The sequence below is a fragment of the Cibotium barometz genome, chromosome 20 (assembly GCF_041138505.1).
Source record: "Cibotium barometz isolate CiBa-2024 chromosome 20, ASM4113850v1, whole genome shotgun sequence".
Taxonomy (NCBI): domain Eukaryota; kingdom Viridiplantae; phylum Streptophyta; class Polypodiopsida; order Cyatheales; family Cibotiaceae; genus Cibotium; species Cibotium barometz.
In genome coordinates, this window is record NC_141065.1 from 55,696,957 (window position 1) to 55,718,717 (window position 21,761).

General features: G+C 44.4%; 1 protein-coding gene across 1 annotated transcript; it reads left to right on the forward strand.

The window, feature by feature from the left end:
* The first annotated feature begins 551 nt into the window (after positions 1–551).
* LOC147628056 (peptidyl-prolyl cis-trans isomerase FKBP16-1, chloroplastic-like) lies at positions 552–19,994 on the forward strand. Its single transcript, XM_086814299.1, has 6 exons — positions 552–635; positions 776–1,005; positions 1,110–1,170; positions 1,269–1,302; positions 1,554–1,624; positions 19,917–19,994. Exons 1-6 carry the CDS (start codon positions 552–554, stop codon positions 19,992–19,994), a joined length of 558 nt encoding a protein of 185 aa, XP_086670425.1.
* The last annotated feature ends 1,767 nt before the right edge of the window (positions 19,995–21,761 follow it).

The window sequence follows — 21,761 nt, forward strand, 5'->3', positions numbered from 1 at the left end:
CAAAATTATATTTGCATTCCGTCTTCAAAGTGAGTTTACTTAGGGGAGATGGGTGCTATGTGAGGCAAAGGCAAGGACGGTGTGGCAACATAGCTACTTTCATGCAATTCTCGGTGTGCAACCTTCCAACTACGGCCACGATGACCATCATTCAAAACAAAATGACATTACATTACTATTAATATACCAAGAGCATTTGAGATGTCTTGCTCAAGAAGCAACAAATTATGGACATGACATCAATGAACATAAAGAAACTTCACTAGAAAAGCACTAGTCATATCTATTAGAAACATGTCCCTTCACGATTGACATGACATAAAGAAACTTCACTAAAAATTAGAAACATGTCCCTTCACGATGCGTCTTCATTGGACAGTGCTACCAAAATTACATTGCCATGTTAGAGGCCTCAAGGCTCAGGCAATGCTCACTTGAATAATTCAAGAGATTAAGTGAATGCAATGAGTGCACCGCCACCGCATCATCAACCAACATGATGATGGGCTACTTCCTCGCCTCCCTCCAGCCCCCTCCCCCCGTCAACGGGGATGGGTCGCGATCATCACGTGCTCTCCCATTGTCAAGGCGCCATGTCCTCATCGGCAATCTACTTGCTGCTGCTACGCTTCCCAGTTTTCGAGGCCGGCCAGCTCCCCCCCCGCCCCCCCCGCCCCCCCCTCCTCATGGAAGACCCCAATCTCCCTGGGTAACGTAACGCCTCGTGAACACGAAAAAAAAAAATGCATTCTTAATTTGAACTGCTTTCACTCAGGTTCATCAACACCGACGTTGGCGTTGGGATTCAAGGTGCCACATTTGTCCTGCTTCCGTCTTGTGTGAAGCCGACATCAATCTTTCTGTGGAAGACTGTTTCGAATATAAAGATAGGGTCTGTTGGGGCTTGGCAGAGGTTGTGGAAGGGAAAGGCTCTGCTGCGAGCGACGGTGATGTGGTTGAATTTAACTATGTGTGCAGGCGGTCAAATGGATACTTTGTTTATAGGTTGGCATTCCGAGGCCTTTTTACACTCTTCAAGTGGAAACTCATAAATTACGTTGTTCGTGTCTGATGTGGTGGTCATCGCCCCATCCATTGTTGGCATGCAGCACCATAGACCAATTTAGCGGAGAGAGCAGGCCCGTCACTCTACCTTTGAATGGAAGGAAGGTAAAAGGAAGGCATCTTTCTCCTGATCTACGGAGGCGGCATCATTCATATTATACTGATGAGACCTACATATCGTTGTCTTATTTTATTGCTCCCAGATGATAGCTGGCCTTCAGAAAGTTCTTGTCGGAGGTAATTGGATGATTTTACGCCCTTAAACTCGGTTACCGGGGACTTTACCTTCTAAAAGGTGTTTATGCGTTTAACGCGTAATCAATTGTAAATCACGCTATACGAAGTACCTTCATTTTGTTGCTATGGCCAATAAACTGCACGACCATCTCGTTTTCTGCAGATGGGTACAGATGCCGCGGGTGTAGAAGGATTTGAAACTGCTAATGCTTAAGTTTCCTTGATAATCACTGAACTTTTTTTATACTCAGGAAAGCGAAGGGCTATAATACCGCCAGCAGTTGGATACATTGATACTGACCTGGAGCCCCAACCGAAAGAGGTAATTGCAGTTTTCGGCCCTGCTAAGAGTCTAAGCAGTTAGTGAATAATGCCATGTGACATGTTAATTGTTTTTAAGCATTCAAGTGTTAGTCATAGGAAGTTTTAAACCTTACAACAACATCATGAACGAGAGACATTGCGCACCTAGTGAGGTGTGCTGTGCCTCCCCTGCAAAAGCTCATGATGTTGACATTATAGGGAAAAGGGGCCTCTTTCCTACAAGGGAAAATGTCCAAAACATCTTCTGATTAAAAGCCAAGACCATAGTGGTTTTGCCAAAGTTGATCTCATCTTCATATGCACGAAATAGTTATTTCTCTGGTGCATAATCTGCCTTGAAGAAAAATAGGTGACAAAAGAGTTCCTTTCTCACCCTCTACATTACTTATGAACTCTGCTGCCATCTCCTATGACTGTTAACCTAGAACATATGCGAGAAAGTAATCTCGACCTCATGTCAAACATAGTAGAACAAGAGAGTAAGGTACTCAACAACACTGCCTTAGAGACAAGGGAGCGTGTTTTTGGTAGCAACACACCAAAAAGGAAGGAGGGTAGTGAAGGCACTCATATAATCTATTAGAAATAAAACAAATGTTTTTTTAAAGTTTGAAAAAGCAAATCTAGTTTCAAAATTTACCAAAACCAACGAAAATCACAAAAATGTGAATCCAATGCCACTGCCTAAAGAAACTGGGCAGTGCTGACAGAGAGTACGAATGGTTTGAGTCTTAACATTATGATCTTGGACATTCTAAGGCTGTCACATAGCTTATATGTTCGTAAAACTGGAGACTTCAGATGTATTACAATGTCATCTACCCAAAGGGGCATTCTTGCAAGGCTGTTGATATCAAGACCTGTATTATCTTCTGCACATTGTACCGAATCCTCTAGTGCATCAATCCGTGTTAAACAAAAGAGGTTTTCTCCCTTTCACTCCATGCTGCCCTTTGTGTTTGTGCTGTAGCTTCTTCGTCTCTAGTAGATAGTGCAAAAATGTAACATGCTTTCAGCTAAAGGATTATCTCAAAAGGAGTCCTCGAATGAGAGATTTGTTGTACTTGTAGTGTGCTCCCATCAAGGCTTTAGCTGGCTCCCTACCTCATCTAATTGTGCCAAAGATTCCTACACGAAGGTAGATGATTATGTCCCTTGTATCTTGATTCATCTGCTATATAGGCTAGTGTATGCCATCATCATAAGAAACCATCCAAGGGTGTTTGTTGCTCCATAGTCTCCTTCAGTGCCTTGACCCGAATAGCCTTGAGTAGATATTACTTAACTAGAGTTGCAACTTGCTGGACCTTGATGTTATATCCAAAGAAGCTGCGGTGAGCTGCTTCTCAATGAGCTGCCTCTCAATGAAAAGAACCACTCGCATGGGCGCCAATGAACCTCTAATAGAGGTGGTGTCCTTATAGAGCTCTATTATATGCTAATGAGCACCAACCTTAGATCAGGTCATTCATCCATATCTTCCTTGAGCACCCTGTTTGTTATTGTTTTTTTTTTTAAATTTTGCAAGAAAAGGTAGGGCTGGTTATTACTCTAAAAACAAGTACAACAAGGCAACCACCGGACTGGAGCAAGGGATACGAGATCAGCTGAATATACAAGCCTCTGCAACACTAACACCCCCTAGGCTGGGTACGGCTGCTCCTATCACACTTAAGAGCCCTAGTGCATCAACTACTTCCTAGCCAATCATAACTCTTCTTTAGGTTCGCATGACACTTTGTACTCAAAGTCATAGGGGTTATGTCCATATTTTGTTTTGACAATGGCCTTAATTGACCACATGGCTGTGGATGAATTGAAGCTTGTAGAGCATAATGACCCATACAGTACTGAACTCACATAGGCTTAGCATCCCCCTTCTTCTCCTTCTCAATCTTCTTTCTGTACTCATTAATGTAATGAACAGGCTTAAGACAATAATTCTATTTGCCTTTCTTCTTGGGTTTCTCATCCTCTTTCTCGGCATTGTTGTCAGAAGAATGGGTAGTATCACTATTGGGCTTGTTTACTCCATGTGATGAGGCCTTTCCCTTGCCTCTATGACTGGCAGCAAAAGCTTTACCCAGCTACACTGGCATATTTACCTTGATTGCTCTCCTTGCAAGAGCTTAGAGACCAATTATTTAAAAAAAAGGAATTAGGGTTACCCTTCATTGTGAGCCTGATGGTTGAGGCAACATTGTAATAAGTGTCGGGCAATGCATTGAGGACCGTAGGCACCAAAGAACTGCCTGGGATAAACCTCATCTACATAGGTTAGTTGCTGAGGAACTCATCCACAATGTCTCCAACCTGCATGTGTAGGGAGTCAAGCTGCTTTTGCAAGTATGCAACACCCTTCATTGTCCACTTGATATAAGCCAAAAAGTGCATCCCATGCGTCCTTAGTGTCTTGCTTGACCTGGTATGTGGGATAATCCCCCTCTTAACTGATAGTGCTATCAAAGCATGAACATTTACATCCTTGCCAGGTCCTTCTACAAGGCAGTTCCTTGGTCATCCAGGGGCTGAGAAGTGCCTAGATTGGAGCAGATGGAGCAGATCTACAGTTCAGCTGTCGCCTACTTGGAGGGCAGCAGCATGAGCCAGCTTGGAGGTTTCCCGAGGCACTGTGGATCTTCCATCAGAGTGCTCATCAGGCCCGACATTGGAGGCAGCATCTCTTCGAGATCTAGCAGCTCCTACCCAATATTTATCACGGATCTATTCAGATCTGTTGTATCTTTCATATTCAGATCTGTTGTGGCCAACCTGCAGATCTGGCCTGACCTGTTCCAGCTCTGGCCGACTGGCCCAAAGTCTCCCCAAATGCCCTTGTCAGCTGGCCGACTAATCTCCTCCTGTCCTGGCACTCGTATACTGGCAAAATCAGCATATACTAGGCTAGATCTGACTGGAAATCATGACTGAAACTGACTGTACCTGATTGCTAATGATGGGCTTGTCAGTGCACAGGGCGTGCACGTGACAGGAACATGGCTGGAACTGCTTCTTGCTTAACCAAGATATGCATGAATGGCCCAAGAAGAAACAATCGCCACTAGTTGATTGCCTCGTGGCTGCCCGATCTGTATCACTGTAAGCATGTACATGAAGTCACCCCCCTTGGAAAACATCAAAACACTTGGTGCCCTGTAAATAACAGAATACACGCTTAACAACTTGCCAATGCTGTGTCTTTGGGCTGTGCATATGCATGCTCATCTGTGATACTCCAAACTGAATATAAGGCCTTGTGTTGCATAAATTGATGAGGCATCCAACAGCTTGGCTGTAACGGGCATCAAATGGTTCACTGCCATCATGCATAGACAATTTCTGCCCTGGCTCCAGTCGTGACAAGTTTGCAATCTTGCAATCTGAACCGCTCCAACAATCTTTATACATACTTGAAATGTTCCATCAAGATGCCCTTTGCACTCTACACAAACTGAATGCCCAGATAATAATGTAGCAACCCCATATCTGACATCTTGAAAGTAGATCTCAAATCAGCCTTAAAATCTGCAATTTTTCCCTCATTAGGTGAAATGAAATAAGAAAATTTTGCTTCAAAAGCTATTGCAGGTTGGATGAAGAGGTTTTGGACTATGGTTTGATTAGCCTTCTCCCTAAGTGCTAGGCTTCATTATGGCCGAGTCTGCCCAGAGTCTCCGGAGCACTGACATAAACTCAATACACAAACCTTTGTATGAATGTATGCTCTTGTGTGCGTGCGTGTGAGAGCATATATTGATACAGAGTTCTATACCCACTACTGGGAGCTGCTGACGTTAGTGGGGATGTCATGGTAGCTAGTCCCTACTATGCATAATGGAGTTGATGGTTTACAATCGATTGGATGACTACCATGAAGTTATAAACTGCACTTTTTTATGTGATGAGTTTGGGCACCTTCCCAGATTCATCTAGGTATATAATTTTTCCCTCATTAAGTGAGCAACATATCATCTACATAAAGGGTGATGATCAATAAATCCCGCCCATCCTCCTTGATGTAGAGGGTGCTCTCAGTTGGATTGTTCTTAAGGCCCTTGTTGGCCAGATAAACATCAATTTTGGCATACATGCCCTGGGAGCTTGCTTTTAACCATGCAAGGCCTTTTTCAGCTTGCGTACCTTACGCTCATGCCTTGGCATAACAAACCCTGGAGGCTTGTGAGCACTATATGCTAGGAGTGTCGGGTGACACCGTAGGTTGTGGGCCGGACACTTTTTACTCTAGTTAGTGGAGGTTTTTGCCCCCGAGCCATTTTGTACTTGCAGGGTGTGCTTGGTAGGCACAACCTTATCCTTGTATTCTTGATGTGACTTATGTCACATCATCCATTCATTCCATTCTGTTGCAATTGCATCCACTCCCTTGCTGTTCACTGTGTGTTTCCCGTTTCTGTTGTCATCTCTGTTCCAACAAGTGGTATCAGAGGCTAGAGCAGGATTGGCCATCGATTCAGTTCAGGCTGATTGTTTTCCTTGTCCAATAGTGGGTCTTCTTTCTTGGGCTGGAGCCATACTTGGAGAGTGTGCTGTCGAAAGCTCCACGTCGATTACCTTTGGAAGGAGAGTTGCACGTCCATTCTGGTATGTGTCAGGAATGGCCTGCAACACAATGGAGACTAGGGCAGCATCTAAAATAATCTCATCCATTGAGAGTAATTGCTTCCTGAGGTCCTTGACCTTTGTGAGGTACTTATCCATAGAGTCACCCTCAAGCATGGGCAATGTCTCCTCGATGCATGCGATATCTCGGTAATGCGAGAAGGCGAAGGAGAAGGTGCATGTGGACGCAGCTAGTCCCATCAAGACGATCCTCGGAAGAGAGCATACCAAAGACATCCTTCTCTGCCATTTCTCAGGCAGTAAATGCACACCATCATCACCCATACATCGGTTGAATGCCAAATTACTCCCCCTATACGGCCGCCAGGTCCCCGAAACCACGGTCTAAATCTGAATATCCTTCAGGCCGACTAACTCCATCATCAAGCCTTTGATCGGAGCTTTCCTCCACGGCCGTCGATCACCCATAGTCACGATTTTGAAATGGGAATTTCCCTTCTGACCAGCAATCACCTTAATCATGATCTAATTGGGAAATCCCTTCTTGCCAGCAATCACCTTGATCGTGATCTAATTTGGAAATCCCTTCCGTTGTAAATTGGCCGTACCTAAGCTTCGTGTGCGAGAGGTAGCCTTCAAGCCGTCCATAAGCCGTGCATACGCTTTGTGCAAGTAGTTCCTCCAAGCCGACGGTTGGCTGTAGTCAAGCTATACACGGGAGATTCGTTCCATCCATTGATTGGCCGTGCATACCCCTAGTGCAGGACACCCTCTTGAAGCCGTCAATTGGCTGCCATCCTCCACAAGCCATATGCTCGAAATCTTTACTACCGCCGTTCAGCCCCTTCCACAATCCTTCGTGCGGGCGATTCCTCCTACGGCCGTCCCTTCCAAAAAGTCTCCCGACTCCACGCAAGGGATTGCCTCCCCATGCACGTAGTGGACACGAAATTAGCAAGTTCCACGTGTGGGCTTTTGCAAGATAAAATTTACCCGTCTCGAATGCACTTAGATTTTCGATTATCTCCATGGGGTAAATTGGCCTCTCCCTATGGCCCCCTTTTGCCATTTAAATCCCCCTAGGCCTTGCCATCGAGCTTTGACCACAAGCTCTGCAGGCTTGAAACATTAAGCTCACGAGGCCACGGGTTTTCATTAGTGAATAAGAATCTTATTCATTGGTAGATTAAAATCACATCCTCGTGACAAACCCCCTCTTAAATTTGGCAAACGACCTCAATTGCATCTGAATGTAACAACAAGCATTCATAAATTTAAGTATATAAACAACTTGAATAGTTGACATTGGCATCTACTGCCACCAAAAACATGTTTCCACTTGTATTGCAAAACTAACATTGCATAAGTAATCTTACATGTATGATTTCAGACCCCGAGATAGCAGAACATACATAACTGCAAAAAACATCTCATACTGACTAGTACACTGATCATAGAAGTCTCCAGACAGATATATTGTCAGCAAGTAGTACCTCGGGTGATATATACAATGTCACCAAGCAACCTCTAGACATCTGATCCTGTTTGTACCAAAGAAATGGATGTACCACCCCCCTCTTGAGCATTAAGCAATGCTCTAGACCTTGCTCTGCTGAGCTTGAGCGAGCCACAACTAAAGTTGGCTCAAACTGAAAAGCTTCTAGGTAAAGTTGTAACAACTGCGATGTATCTGTCAGATCACCCTCTTCCAACCACTTCTCATGCAATGTAATGAAGGGGAAAAGGGGCTAAAATAGTGGTACCGTAGTGGGGAACGAAGGTGGGAAATAGATGGGAAATGAAAGGGTTATTGGTGGGAATTGACTAAAGGGACTATATAAGTCAATCCCTATCATTGGATGTAGTACGAATTGATGTGACATCTTATCCCCTTACTCTCCGGCTACCTTATGCTCCTGTCTCCATCACTACCTCCCTCTACTTCCCTCTCTACCCCCTTCAGCTCTCTCTCCTTCTCTCTATGTCTCTCTCTCTTTCTCCCTCTTCTCCCTCTTCTCCTTCTTCCCTTGCCTTCCGTGGCAATCTTTCCCCTATCCCTTTTGCCTTCATTACATTACGTGGAAGTAAGTGCGGACAGCAAGAGGATAAGGGCTGTCATATCACTTTGCAGGAACACTACAATGCTCCAGATGATGCCTTCACAGTCAGCATACTAATCGGAGAAATGCCTTATGCAAGGTGCTGGAACAAGCCTCCATATCCGTGATAATGAAGAGGACCGGGTGGGTAGACAGATACATGATGCACCAAGTAATGACAAGACAATATCTGATATCAAACAAGATGCAGGTGTTGACTAGCAACATAAGAATTTGGGAGTGCTGACACTTAATACTTTTTGGCATGCAAACTTTGAGGACAAAGTTTTTGTGAAAGAGGGGTGTAATGAGTATTGTATGGCCTCTACAAAGGAAGAGCTTGACATTTGACAATGTGGCCATGACTTCAATGTAACAACTGCCCTTCACAACTGCTCATTGGGTGAGCTTACTTGGGAGCATTGCCTCTTGCACTTAGCATCCATAATCCGAAGAATGGCATGTCATAGGATATGCAGGGACAGAACTTTGGAAAAATTGCAGCCATGTAGTGGCACTAATTCCGTATGCACCATGATGAGGCTGAACAAACCCATGAGGGGGATGTCCGGAAAATCATTTACAGTTCAGCAAGATTGACTGATATTGGCATGCATATATCATTAGCTTATGAGCTGGAAATTCAGAAATACGTGAAGAGGGTTCTCATCCAACAAGTTGCAGAGATGAGCCTGCCCGAAGATTCAGCTGTTGTGATTGCAGCCCTAATGCAGTGTGATGCTGTGGGTTTTGGGCCAATGTTGGCATATTTTTCTTCAAGGCATCATGCTTCTTTACACTGCATGCAGTTATTCCAGCTTGCCAATAATAGATGTCAATGGATGTTGGTGTCACATGGAGGCTACCCATTTGTTTGCCAGTCTGCTCATGGCCACCTGCAAAATGCCATCGCAGATGGGAATCATGCTATTGAAATGGCTGGCTGCTTGACAGATATATTTCCAGGCTTGGATGGAAATGGGTCCATTGTACTGTCAGACTCCAACATTTTGGCCATGGAACCAAACATTTTGATGCAATCATTTTCATGGGAAAATGCATTACACCACCTTATGTGGAGACCACTAACTCAGTCCATTCAAAATGAGCATTTATGGCGCGGTATTTATCAGCTGACTGAAAATTCTATAATGATATCAATTTGGGGAAGTGTGCTTTGTTTGGAGAGCCTAACCAGAGGCAGCCCTACAAAAGAACCAATTGTATTTGAAGGTGCCACTTGGACCAAGATGATTTCAAGAAATTGTATGACTCGGCCTTGTCATTTAAATCTTATGTTCATTTGCATGCAACTTGTTGGTGTTGTGTGGGAAAGGGGCCAGCAGAAAGTATGCAGCCAATGAATGGTAGCTCTATTGCAGATATGGTTGCGGTATATCTTGAATATGAACATATGCAAGCTCATGCCTCACCTCCAAGAAGTGTGTACTTGATAGAGTGCTTGATTGGATATTGGCTCATGGCATTTGAGGATTATGGAAGAAATGCTTGGCTCAATGGTTTTCAGCTGCAGTCAATATGGCTCTCACAGCTATGGATCAGCCCATACACTTTGGGATGCACATGGCTGACTGCTTTTGGGGAATGTGCATGTTTATGTGGTCTTCTTGGTACTGCAATAACATGGACAGCTGCCCTTTTTCAGCCTGAAGTAAGTGACAAGGAAAGATTGTGGGACTGTGCTTACATGCCTCCTAGCAGGCCTGACTTTTCACTTTCAGATTATGTGGCCGTTTGGAGGCTAGATGCACCATGTGTCAGCACATACAATTCCTTGGGAAGACGTCCGATGGATATGTATGCTAGCATCCAAGTATTGCAGTCCTTATATGCGAGTCCATGGCATGCTGAAGGATTAGAGGCACTTTTGGAGCTGCTTGAGCCCATACACAGCAGCTATAACGAATATAATTTTCAGTTCTTCACATGTGGTAAGGACAACATATCCAGAGATGCAATGCAAAGACAACTCATTGATGCGCTCACAGAAACTACCCTGTGTGGTATATGGCACAGCCATGAATGCTTCCCATGTGGAGATAATTGGGCAACGACACATAATGGGGTGTGCAAAACAACCACCATGGGAGTCATCCGGGACTTATGTGATTATGAAGCTTTGTGATGATGACCGTGCCAGGATGGATTACCACCCACATGATTCTGGAGGTACCACAACACTCAAGGAAAAGGGATATATCACATTTCCTTTTGACCCTAGTGCCATCCATAGAGTATGTTTTGTTTTAACAATAGGGGGTCTTGGGGTCTTACCATCACTTGCAATTTTGAGGAGGGATGATTGTAATGAAGGGAAAAAAGGGGCTAAAATAGTCCTTGCTCTCCTGCTACCTACTGCTCCTGTCTCCATCACTACCTCCCTCTACTTCCCTCTATCCCCCTTCAGCTCTCTCTCCATCTCTCTTTGTCTCTCTCTCTCTTCTCCTTCTTCCCTTGCCTTCCATGGCATTCCTTCCCCTATCCCTTTTGCCTTTATTACATGCAATGGTGAATAATTTCAAAACTTCACCAAATAGCGACGGGAAACTTTACCTCTGATCTTCCTTCCCTTATGTGCCAAGTTCTGTTCTGGGACTAAGACCTCAACGAATGGCTGCATCTCATAAGGCATATCCTCTGGCACATCCCATGGAAAGGTTTAAGGAAACTCACATGAAAAGCATTATGTTTTGATAGCTTCCATCTATAAGCTACATCACTGATCTTCTCTGAAACTTGAAAAGCATTAGGACCTCAATGGAAGGCTTCTTGGGCCCTTTTATTTGGCAGTTTAAGGAGTCAAACCTTTTCTCTTAAGAAGAAACGTTTTCTAATTAGAAGCTTCAAAACAGCTACTTTATTCGAATTTGAATTTTGGGAGAAAAATGGAATTTAAAATCTAGCGGACAAAACCATATCATGTAACATATCTATGGAAAGCTCTTGATGCGTAGATCACGGATCTATAATCTCCGCTCAAATTGGAGCTTGTATGTAGAAGTTATGGAGGTCCAAAAATTGTAAAATTGCCTCCCCCCCTTTTTGGGGAAAAAAGTGCACCCTTTGACCACTCTTACACCTCTCTTACAAACCCAACATTTCAGTCCACATGGCAACCTCCCATTTGGCTATTCCTTAATCACCTTGATTAGGCTTGGGCAAATTAAAGGGCCCAAGAAGACCCCATTCACTTCCTAATGGGCCGTAGTATCTCATGCTCAACGTAGGGAACAACTGGTCCTTACCCCTTTTATTTGTCAACCTTCCCTTTTCAAAACGCAAAAGAACCCAATCACCCTCTATAAACTCTAGTGCATGTTGGTGACGATCAACTGCTTTCTTTTGCTTTTCTTGAGTCTTTCGGAGAGCTTGCTTGACTTTCTCTTGTGCTACATTCGTGCTCTCGACATACTTGTCGGCCTCAAAAATCTTATCTTTTGTATGCAAAATAGGTCCTTTGACAATCTCAAATGGTGCCTTGCCTGTGGAAGTATGCACAATGTTATTATAAGCAAGCTCCATCAAGGACAAGTACTGTTTTCATTGTGTCTTATGCTCAGACACATAGCATTTCAAAAGATCAAGCACCGTGGAATAAGCCTCTCCGACTGTCCATTTGTCTGTGGATGAAAAGAAGATGAGAACTTTAGAGAAGTGCACATATTCTCAAAAAACCCTCTCCAAAATAAACTCGTCATACGCGGATCCGTGTCACTGATGATAGATTGTGGCATGCCATGGTACTTAAAGATGTTTTGCATGAACACTCTTGCGATATGATCTGTTGTTATCTTCTTCTTCACCGGAATGAAATGGGGCTGCTTACTAAATTTGCATATGACGGTCCATATGCCATCATTTTCTGTAGGTGTCCTAGGAAGATAAAAAACGAAATCCATAGCAGTGCTCTCTCACGGTCTATCCGGAAGGGGCAATGGATGTAACAATCCAAGAGCCTTCTGTTGGTCAAACTTGACCTTCTGACAAATAATGCATGTCTTGACAAAAACCTCTACCTCCCGTCTCAAAGCTGGCCAAAAGGAGAAATGCTCAACTGCCTTTATTGTGGCATCAATGCCTCTATGCCCTGCATATGGTGGAGCATGAATTGCTATGTGACACAAAGGCGACCATGCATCATAAGAAAGCCATCTCTGAGAGTATAATGTTCACGTCGCTGACCATCAGACAATTGATCATAAATCCTTGCAAAATCCTCATCCTCTGCATATTGGTCCCATAGTCACCCCTAAACGCCGTTTTTGGGGGAGGGGCCAAGCCGAAACTCCGTTTTAGGTCCAAAACGTTTCCCCAGGGGCCCAAAACGTGCCGTTTCCCCCTGTGAAACCCTAAAATGTCGTGTGCCTTTTTTTGCCGCTCTTTCCCCGCTCCTGCTGTTGGTTTTTGCTGCCCACCTCCACCACAAGCTGGTCGCCCAACATTTAGGGCTGCACACGCACGGTTTCTCGCGGGTTTGTGGGAGATCTTCGCACTCCTCCATCCGGAAACATGTTGCTGTTTTTTAATGCAGCAAAAATCAGCAAAGCAATTGCTCCAGGTTTCTCTCCTCCTCCTTGCCCCTCATTACCCCTACTTGTGCTACTGTTTCTTGGGTTTTTTTCATTCTACAATCTAGATTCAAAATTCGACGCTTCTTCTCGGTGATAGGTGTGCACTTGCAAGTTGCAAGTTGCAACCCGTTATTTGAAATTTCCTGTTTTTTGCTCGACATGTGGGCATGGCTTCAGGAAGTGGGATCTCTGAGCAGGAGAGGGGGCCGGGGGAGCTCACCCAATGAGGGAGAATCTTGAATGTGGCTACTTTTAAAATTATGAATAATCATTGGTGCCTCCTTTCCCCTTCCTTAAAAACCCTTGTTGACATGGTGTTTCCCTGTTTCGGCCCTCCCAAAAAATCCCGAAACGTTTCTGTTTTCATTTCCATTTCCCGTAACTATGATTGGTCCTTCATCGCATCCAACTCATGATGGCATGCAATGGATACTGTTGAAACCTGGGGTTTCTGTGACAATGCATCAGCTACCACATTCTTTTTGCCCTCCACATGCACTATCTGAAAGTGAAACATAGATAAGAAATTGACCCAACGCATATGCTTCTCAGACAATTAGATTGAGTGATTCTGTTCACAGAAGTGCACCCTTCCATGGTTGACGTGATCTTCGGGCTGCTCGTCGGTAGCAAACAGTTACAAAGTTATCTTTCCCCGATGCTGAATTCCCACAGGGCTGCTCCATTAGGTTCCCCACCATCGTGATTATTGGGCTTCCTTTGCATCAGCAATCTGGAAGGCCGTGCCATCATGGAGCCTGCCCTCTTTTCGGAATCTTGATTTACCCCTACCTGCCCGCAAATGATCCTACAATGGAGAATGATCCTTTCTCGTTGATCCCTTTCCTGGATTCTCCTACTGCTCCACTGGCTCCTACCTCTACCTTGGTTGCATTTCAGGTATCCCCCTCTCCCCCTCCCGTGGAGACTTACCGTATTCAGATTGCCTCCCCGTTTGCTACCCCGTTAACATTCGACGTCTGGATGTATATGGTATTTTTCCGGGCTCAGGATCTTTCCCGCTACTGCTTCATTCTCCAAGCATATCCATACACGGACTTTTTAATTCTGGATTGCCACTTACTGTTCCACAAGACATGCATCTAACCCAATGGGCCTCCTCTTTCCTTTTCAGTACGCCCCTCTGCATCAGTGTACTCCCCCTTTTCTTCGACTAAAGCACCGCACCTCAGCCCGGCACCTCTTGCAACAGAGACATCTTGTCATACCAGGTGGTCTAGCTCGGCTCCTCCCTTGATTACCTCACCACGGCCCCTTCGGAGGATGTCTTCTCGTCAGTCCCTATGGCAGAGTCCTTACTAGGGCCGAGCACCGACATCAGCAGCAATAGCATATATCTCAAGCCCATCGTGGGAGAGTTAGTATCATTGCTCTACGTCGCCTATCTCTCACAATGTGAAACAAGCTATAACATCAATACGCAGCTTGCACGTATTTGGCCCACTGATAGGTGACAAAGGAAAAAATATCAAGAAACAAAAAGTGCATTCTGGCGAATAGATTATTGTACCAAAGGTTGAAACACATGCAACAAGCATGATTACAACAGCATGTAGCTTCACAAAGGATTGTGCTAGGATGCATGTAGTTGTGTGCGGAGAATTAGCAACCTGATTACATGACTATCTAACCAACCCAAACACGTTCGAGTAATGGAAGTCAGCAACAAGACACAACCAGTGTGTCCAGTCGTATGGAGTGATAAAGGAGGTAAATACGTAGCACACTTACGGATAGATTTGGTGCAGGAGTTGGCAAACTTTCTCCACCTTATTGAAGAGATTGGTTCATCAAATCTGCATACTCTCTCCTTGAAGTACCAAGTCTTCATCTTCAAGCAAATCATTGGGAAGATGGGTGCGCACAACTCATGGGTCAAATTTATCAATTGTGATCGAATCAACCTTCTCCCCAAGTGCTAGGCTTCATTATGGGTGAGTTTGCCTTGCATCTCTGGAGCTCTGACAGAAACTCATTACAAAGAGGTTTGTAGAAATGTATGCTCGAGTGTGAACATACATTGATACAAAGTTCTACACCCACTACTAGGCGTTGATGACGTTAGCGGGGATGTCATAGTAGCTAGTCCCTACCATGCGTAATGGAGTTGATGGTTTATAATCTAGTGGACGACCACCATGAAGTTATAAATTGCACTTTTTAATGTGATGAGTTTGGGCATTTTCCCAGATTCATCTAGGTGTATATTTATGCCGTATTATGCAAATTTCCATTTGTGAAGTTTTTGTCCAAGTTGCGGCCAACTGATATTGTGACAATTCTTTCTAATTTTTAATGGTGCGTATGCCCTATCAACTACCCTTTGTTTTGTAATACTTCTTTCTATCTTTTTGTTTTTTATTTGGGAGAGACTAAAATGAAATAAATATTTTTGCTTCATAAGCTATTGCAGCTTGGATGAAGAGTTTTTGGATTATGGTTTGATTAGCCTTCTCCCTAAGTGCTAGGCTTCATTATGGCTGAGTCTGCCTTGCATCTCTGGAGCTCTGACAGAAACTCAGTACGCAAAGCTTTGTAGATATGTATGCTCAAGTGTGGGGTGTGTGTGTGAACATACATTGATACAAAGTTCTACACCCACTACTAGGCGTTGATGACGTTAGTGGTGATGTCATAGTAGCTAGTACCAACTGTGCGTAATGGACTTGATGGTTTATAATCTAGTGGATGACTACCATGAAGTTATAAACTTCACTTTTTTATGTGATGAGTTTGGGCATTTTCCCAAATTCATCTAGGTTTATATTCACTCATGGGATGAATCTATAATCAACCATGGGGGCATTCTAAGAAGAATTTGCAACAAAAAATTGCAGCAAGAAAATGATTTATAGGTAAACCTTGTGCATAATGAATCAAAGAACTCAAACAAAAATAATCCCTTCAAGTACGCTAATTAGAGTGGCTTTGATACCAACTGAAACATGCACCGGAGTATAGGGTCACTAGTCCTATACTTGAGTGTTACATGGATAGCTCCTTTGATTAGCTTTGGACTCGCAAAATAATGAACCATTAGTGTGGACCATAAGGGAGCTGATGGGCTCACCACCAAGCCATAGATCTAGTATGTGACATCTCCCTCAAGCTTGAGCCTAGCCAAGTATCCATCTCCTGTCGTCACCAAAGCTCTCATTCCATGGATGCCCACTAGTTCAAGTGTTGGGCCAAGACTAGGCATAGACATGAATCTAGGTCAGGGGCACACCTTGGGTCTAACGTTGTACCAAAGGCATTGCTGATCGTGCATGTGACATGCTGATGCGTTGTAAGATAGAGAATACGGGTGAGCTTGGAAAACCTACACGACAAATTTGGGGTATCAAGTCTGAGATATGACACACTTGTCAACACCTATCTTGTCTATAAAATGTAGCATGAAAATACGAGGACCAAACAATGTAATCTCGTGGAGCCTAGTACTCTCCCCAGCGAGATTGGCTTGTGTTAGTCTTGCATGTGACTGGATGGTGAGATTCAACAATGCAACCGAAGATCAAGGTTTCCCATCATTCAAATAATTGTGTGATGTGTGCGTCACATAGAGAGAGAGAGAGAGAGAGAGAGACTCACCCAGATAGAGTCCTGGAGATTGCTACAGTCTATTATGCTGATCTATTCAGTGCTGATCCGTTGACAGATGACATTCAGGCGGCCAGAGCTACTGTATGGTCCCACACGCGACGTTCAGTCACTGCGGACATGTCTCGTTCCCTTTGCTCTTTGTTCACAGTCCAGGAGTTACGCGAGGCGGTAGAGGCTCTTGACCCTGCTTCTTGTCCGGGGGATGATGGCCTCTCTAGACAGTTCTTCATTACTCATTGGGATGCAGTTTCAGGGCCCTTGCTGAGAGGGCTTCAGGAGATTTATGATTCTGGGACCATGCCTCAGTCTCTTTGCTCTGGGCTCATATCTCTTATACCTAAGGGGGGGGATGGCACGCTCCTGCGACAGTGGCGCCCCATTACTCTCCTTCCTACGGTATATAAGATATTAGCTTCCATGCTGGCAGTGCGAGTGAGGCCCTTTCTTCCAGACATCATTCATGGATCACAGACTGCTTTTATCCAGGATAGATGTATCCTGGATAATATCTTTTGCTACCATCAGGCGGTAGAGTGGGCTCAGTCTACTGGCACTCCCCTAGCATTGCTTTTTCTTGACTTTGAGAAAGCATTCGATAGGGTGGATTGGTCCTTCCTAGAGGGTACTCTTGCTCGCATGGGGTTTCCGCAGCAGTGGATCACCGGAGTATCTGCACTTTACAGATCAGCAGCCAGTGCAGTGACTATTGGGGGTTTTGTTGGCAGATCTTTTGACATCTCTCGCTCTGTGAGACAGGGATGCCCCCTTGCAGTCTTTCTGTACTTATTTGTGGGAGAGGCACTTTCTGACTTTCTTCATGCCCGGCAGAGAGATATACAGGGAGTCACCTTGCCACTTACAGGCGAGCGTGACCTGATTGATCAGGAGTATGCTGATGATACTTTGCTCATGGTCCGTTATGCCATTGCTGTCCTTGATGTGACGCGTTCAGTCCTTGATGTTTATTGCTTGGCCAGTGGTGCTCGCATTAACTGGCACAAGTCATATGGTATGCTGGTTGGCTCTGAGGATGTCCCGTCTTGGGGTGTGGCAGAGGGGTTTACATGGTTGCAGCGGGGTCAGTCCTGTCGCTATCTGGGTTTTCAGGTGGGACTGGATATCTCTCCCCAGCAGCAGTTTGCGCCGGTTTTGCAGTCGCTTCGCAGAAAGCTCTGCCACTGGTCTTCCCAGCACTTGTCTCTTGCAGGGCGGGTCCTTGTGGCCAATCAGGTACTGTTGGCATCTGTTTGGTACATTGCTTCCTGCTGGATGCTTCATACGGGAGTGATGCGGCAGGTTCGCCGCCTGATTCGCAACTTCCTGTGGAGTGGCCGTGATGGCACTGTTGACACTAGAGCTAGAGTCCGTTGGGAGACGATTATCCGGCCCATTGCAGAGGGGGGCCTTGGCATTATTGATCCAGAGATGCAGTGTCGTGCTTTGCTTACCAAGTTCATTGTCCGCGCCTTGTTTCCGGGCAATGAAACTTGGAAGCTTCTTTTCAGATCGGTTTTGCACACAGTGACCCCGCAGTTGGGAACCCGCGATGGTCATTCTTGGGCTGCGTGTATACGCTATATTTTTTCAGATTCTCCTCTGCGTACAGCCCATCTGTCACCCTTCATGCGCTCCATTTTACAGATATGGATCTCCATGAGACAGGGCATGCATAGACGTTCTCCTGCCTCTCTGCCAGAGATTGAGCGTCAGCCCTTGATCTGGAATCCCCATGTGTTGGATACTGAGGGTCGCCAGCTTGGCCAGAGGACCCACATTGACTGGGCGGCTTGGGATAGCGGCCCGGCTGCTTCGATGCATGCTTGGTCACAGACGCGGCAGCTGCCGGCAGATTTTATTGGGGAGGAGTTCTCCATAGGCAGGGGTATTCTGCCTCGGATTGCAGAGATTGATGCAGCTATTCCAGAGCTTTGGGATCGTGCCATTCGGGGTTTACATGAGATGCCTGAGCACTCAGGATGGTTATGCATGTTTGGCACTGCAGGTACACCCTTTCTTGTTTGGAGCTCTCATTGTTATTGGCCTATGGTTTTTATCCCTATGGGCATGCCAGATGCTTTTGGCCATGTCAGATTACAGTTTCATGGTTTGGGTTGTCTAGAGGAGCTGCGTCAGGCTGACTGGACTCCCATCCGTGTTGTTGGCTCTTTCAGGAAAAGACGGGAGGTGGACCCGTCTTTTCACATTGGTATGGCTGCCCGTTGGCGATTATGGATCTGGGAGGGACGGCCTCTTTCGCAGCTGACTTGGGACCCCGGGGAATGGGAGTGGCCTGCTGTGGAGACCGGCGCTAGGCATACTTCCTTTTTCGGGTATACTGTTCGGATTGGGAGGCACTGCTTGCTTCGACGACAGTTACATAGACCTACGCGTTCGGGCACTTGGCTACATGCAGGTCTCTCTCATGCCTTCCTGGCACAGTACTGGGTATCTATTTGGAGGCTGAGGATTGCTCGGCGGATCACTCTCTTTTTTTGGTTGACTGCTCATGCTGGTCTTGCTGTCGGCACTTGGGGTGCCTTGATGGGCCATGATCCCATTTGTATATGCTGTGATCACCAGGTTCAGGAGTCTCAGACCCACTGCCTCTGGTCGTGTCCTATGGCTTCCTCTGTTTGGCGAGCAGTGGCTCTTCTCCTCAGCAGAGCTGGTCAGCATGCAGGTTTCCTCAGTTGGGGGTCTGTGTTATGGCTCCTTCCTTGGCCGGGACCTCATGTGTTCTTTGAGGGTGAGGGCACTGATGCTGTGCTTATGCTTACGGCGACGGGGTATCGGAGGGGGTACCTCAGTATGATTCCTCCTGACGCCTTGCACATGGAGCATTGGCAGAGGGATGATGTTTTTATGGTGATTGCCGCGATTGCGATGTGGAACATTTGGAGAGCTCGTTGTCTCCATGTCCTTAGTCACACGCGGCAATCGACACGTGATACTCTAGTCCTGATTTGGCTCGATCTTATCCGTGCACTGCGTTCCACGTATGATGATTCCTGTCGGCCTTCACAGACAGCTCAGGACAGACTCCAGGCCTTCATTCGTCGTTGGGGGCGCACGGGTCTCTTCTTCAGGATTGTTGGAGGACATGCTAGATGGGAGTACTCTCCCCCACAGTGGTTCATATTGCACACATCACATCATCCACCGTGATGTAGCACCGACTGCTCACAGGCTTCACGCCTCCCACTGCACAGTTTGTATGCCCCCTCAGTAGGCCACCTCTGGCACTTTGGGGTTTTTTCATACCCAGTATTATAGCTCTGTGTTTCCTCAAAAAAAAAAAAAAAAAAAAAAAAAAAGAGAGAGAGAGAGATTATCATTGAGTAATGAAATGAAGTCACAAATTAATGCCTGTTCAAACCCTTGTTTTTGGCAGTTTGGACCCCAAAGGAGTCTTTTATCTCATGCTAAAGAACCCTTATTGTTTGAAGTGCAATTGTTAAAGATAAAGTAATTATTGGCAAATGAGATCTATTGCATGCCAACCCTTTTGGTAAATTTGTTTGCAAAGGTGTTGTATGAGTGTCAAATTTCTTATTGGCTTCTCAAGTGACACAAATATGTAAAACAATATGTTGAGACCTCGATAAGGCAGAATAAATAATTCAAAATTATTTGTCCACGTTAAATCTAATCAAAGCTAAAAATATTAAATGAATGAGGCAATTACATTGTTTCTCCTTTTAAGTTATTTGTGCTGCATTGAAGCTACAAGACTCGTGAGTTTTTTCAGACTTTTTTTAGTTCTATTCTCAATATTCTTAAGGTTATTAAATTGTAGATGAGTTCACAAGAAGGGTATTCTCAATAAAAATATGTATTTTCTAAAAGGGTTAATGTAACACTAAATTGAGACTTTTCAATGAAGTACATCTACAAAGGTATCGAAATTAGCACTTATCATATCAATATGATGATGGTGCATTTGTAAAAGCTATAAAAGGTCGTTTCTCACTAGTACAAAAAGCAAGATTTGAAATCATAAATGCCATCCTAACTCCACTATAAAAGTGCTAAGTTAAATCATTTCATAACTATCTTGCATCGGACAAGATCTTCATGTGTGTCAATTGTAGTCACATGGAAATGGGAAATGTGAACATTTATGATTCAAGAGTGGAAACAATAGTGGGTAATGCCACCACCCCACACGTGCATGCATGCACTATACACACATGCAGACATACAATCATACAAGCATTTTTAATTGTTGATACTTTTGATATATTGATAATGGTAGAATGAGTCAACAAATAGTGGGACCCCTTATACTTACTCCATCTACTGCAAGGGATTTATGTGACCTCACTAGAAGTTATCCAAGTAACAAAATGTAGGTTGGATTGAATGTGAACTAAGCCAATAGTTAGAATAACCTTTTGGTTTGGTGGCCATTGCATTCACCATGCCCTTTTGTAGTGAACTATCATATATATGTGTAATTCTGTATATGCATATGGAAATCACATTGTATCCTCTCCATGGATGTATTTCATTAATAAAGACTAGAGCAAACATAATGCATTGATTCGAACAATATTTGCATGCCATTAATCCCATTTTTTTTCCTATGGTTTTATTATAACAATAATAAAATTTTGTTGGGTTAAAAAACAATAAGCATGCATTACGTGCACAAATAAGAAAAGCTAAGATTACTAGTCGGGTGTTTTGGATAAAATGGAGGGTTAATTAAACTTTCCATGTTTTAATAATGGATTAGCACTTGTGAAAAGCTAGTAGCTAACTCACGGTTTCTATCAAGAGGAATACTTTAGGGTTTAGCTTAATATAGCATTGGATGGGGTCATAAAGATGTGTTCGTTAAGAGGAATGACATTGTAATAAGCACCAATATTAGGAGTTGGAATAGTTCATAAGACTAGCTACGACATATGATATTCCCTAGCGTTTAATTTTATTTTAGTGGGATGCATTAATATGTTGTATAAGGGGGCACTAGCTATTACATGTTCCCTCAAGAAGCCTCTATTATACAAAGGGTGAGACCTGAGGGAAGAGACCTCAGCGAGGATAAGTGGACTAGCTTTGAGACACTACCCGTCATGATGCTATCTCACATTTTTGAGGGAAGAGATGTACACCACATGACATCATCCTAATAGAGTTTACAGTGAGAGCCCTACATTTTAGATCCTTACATATTTGGACATAGACAGACATTTTTGAACATGTAAATGTTGGTTATTAGTAGAGACTA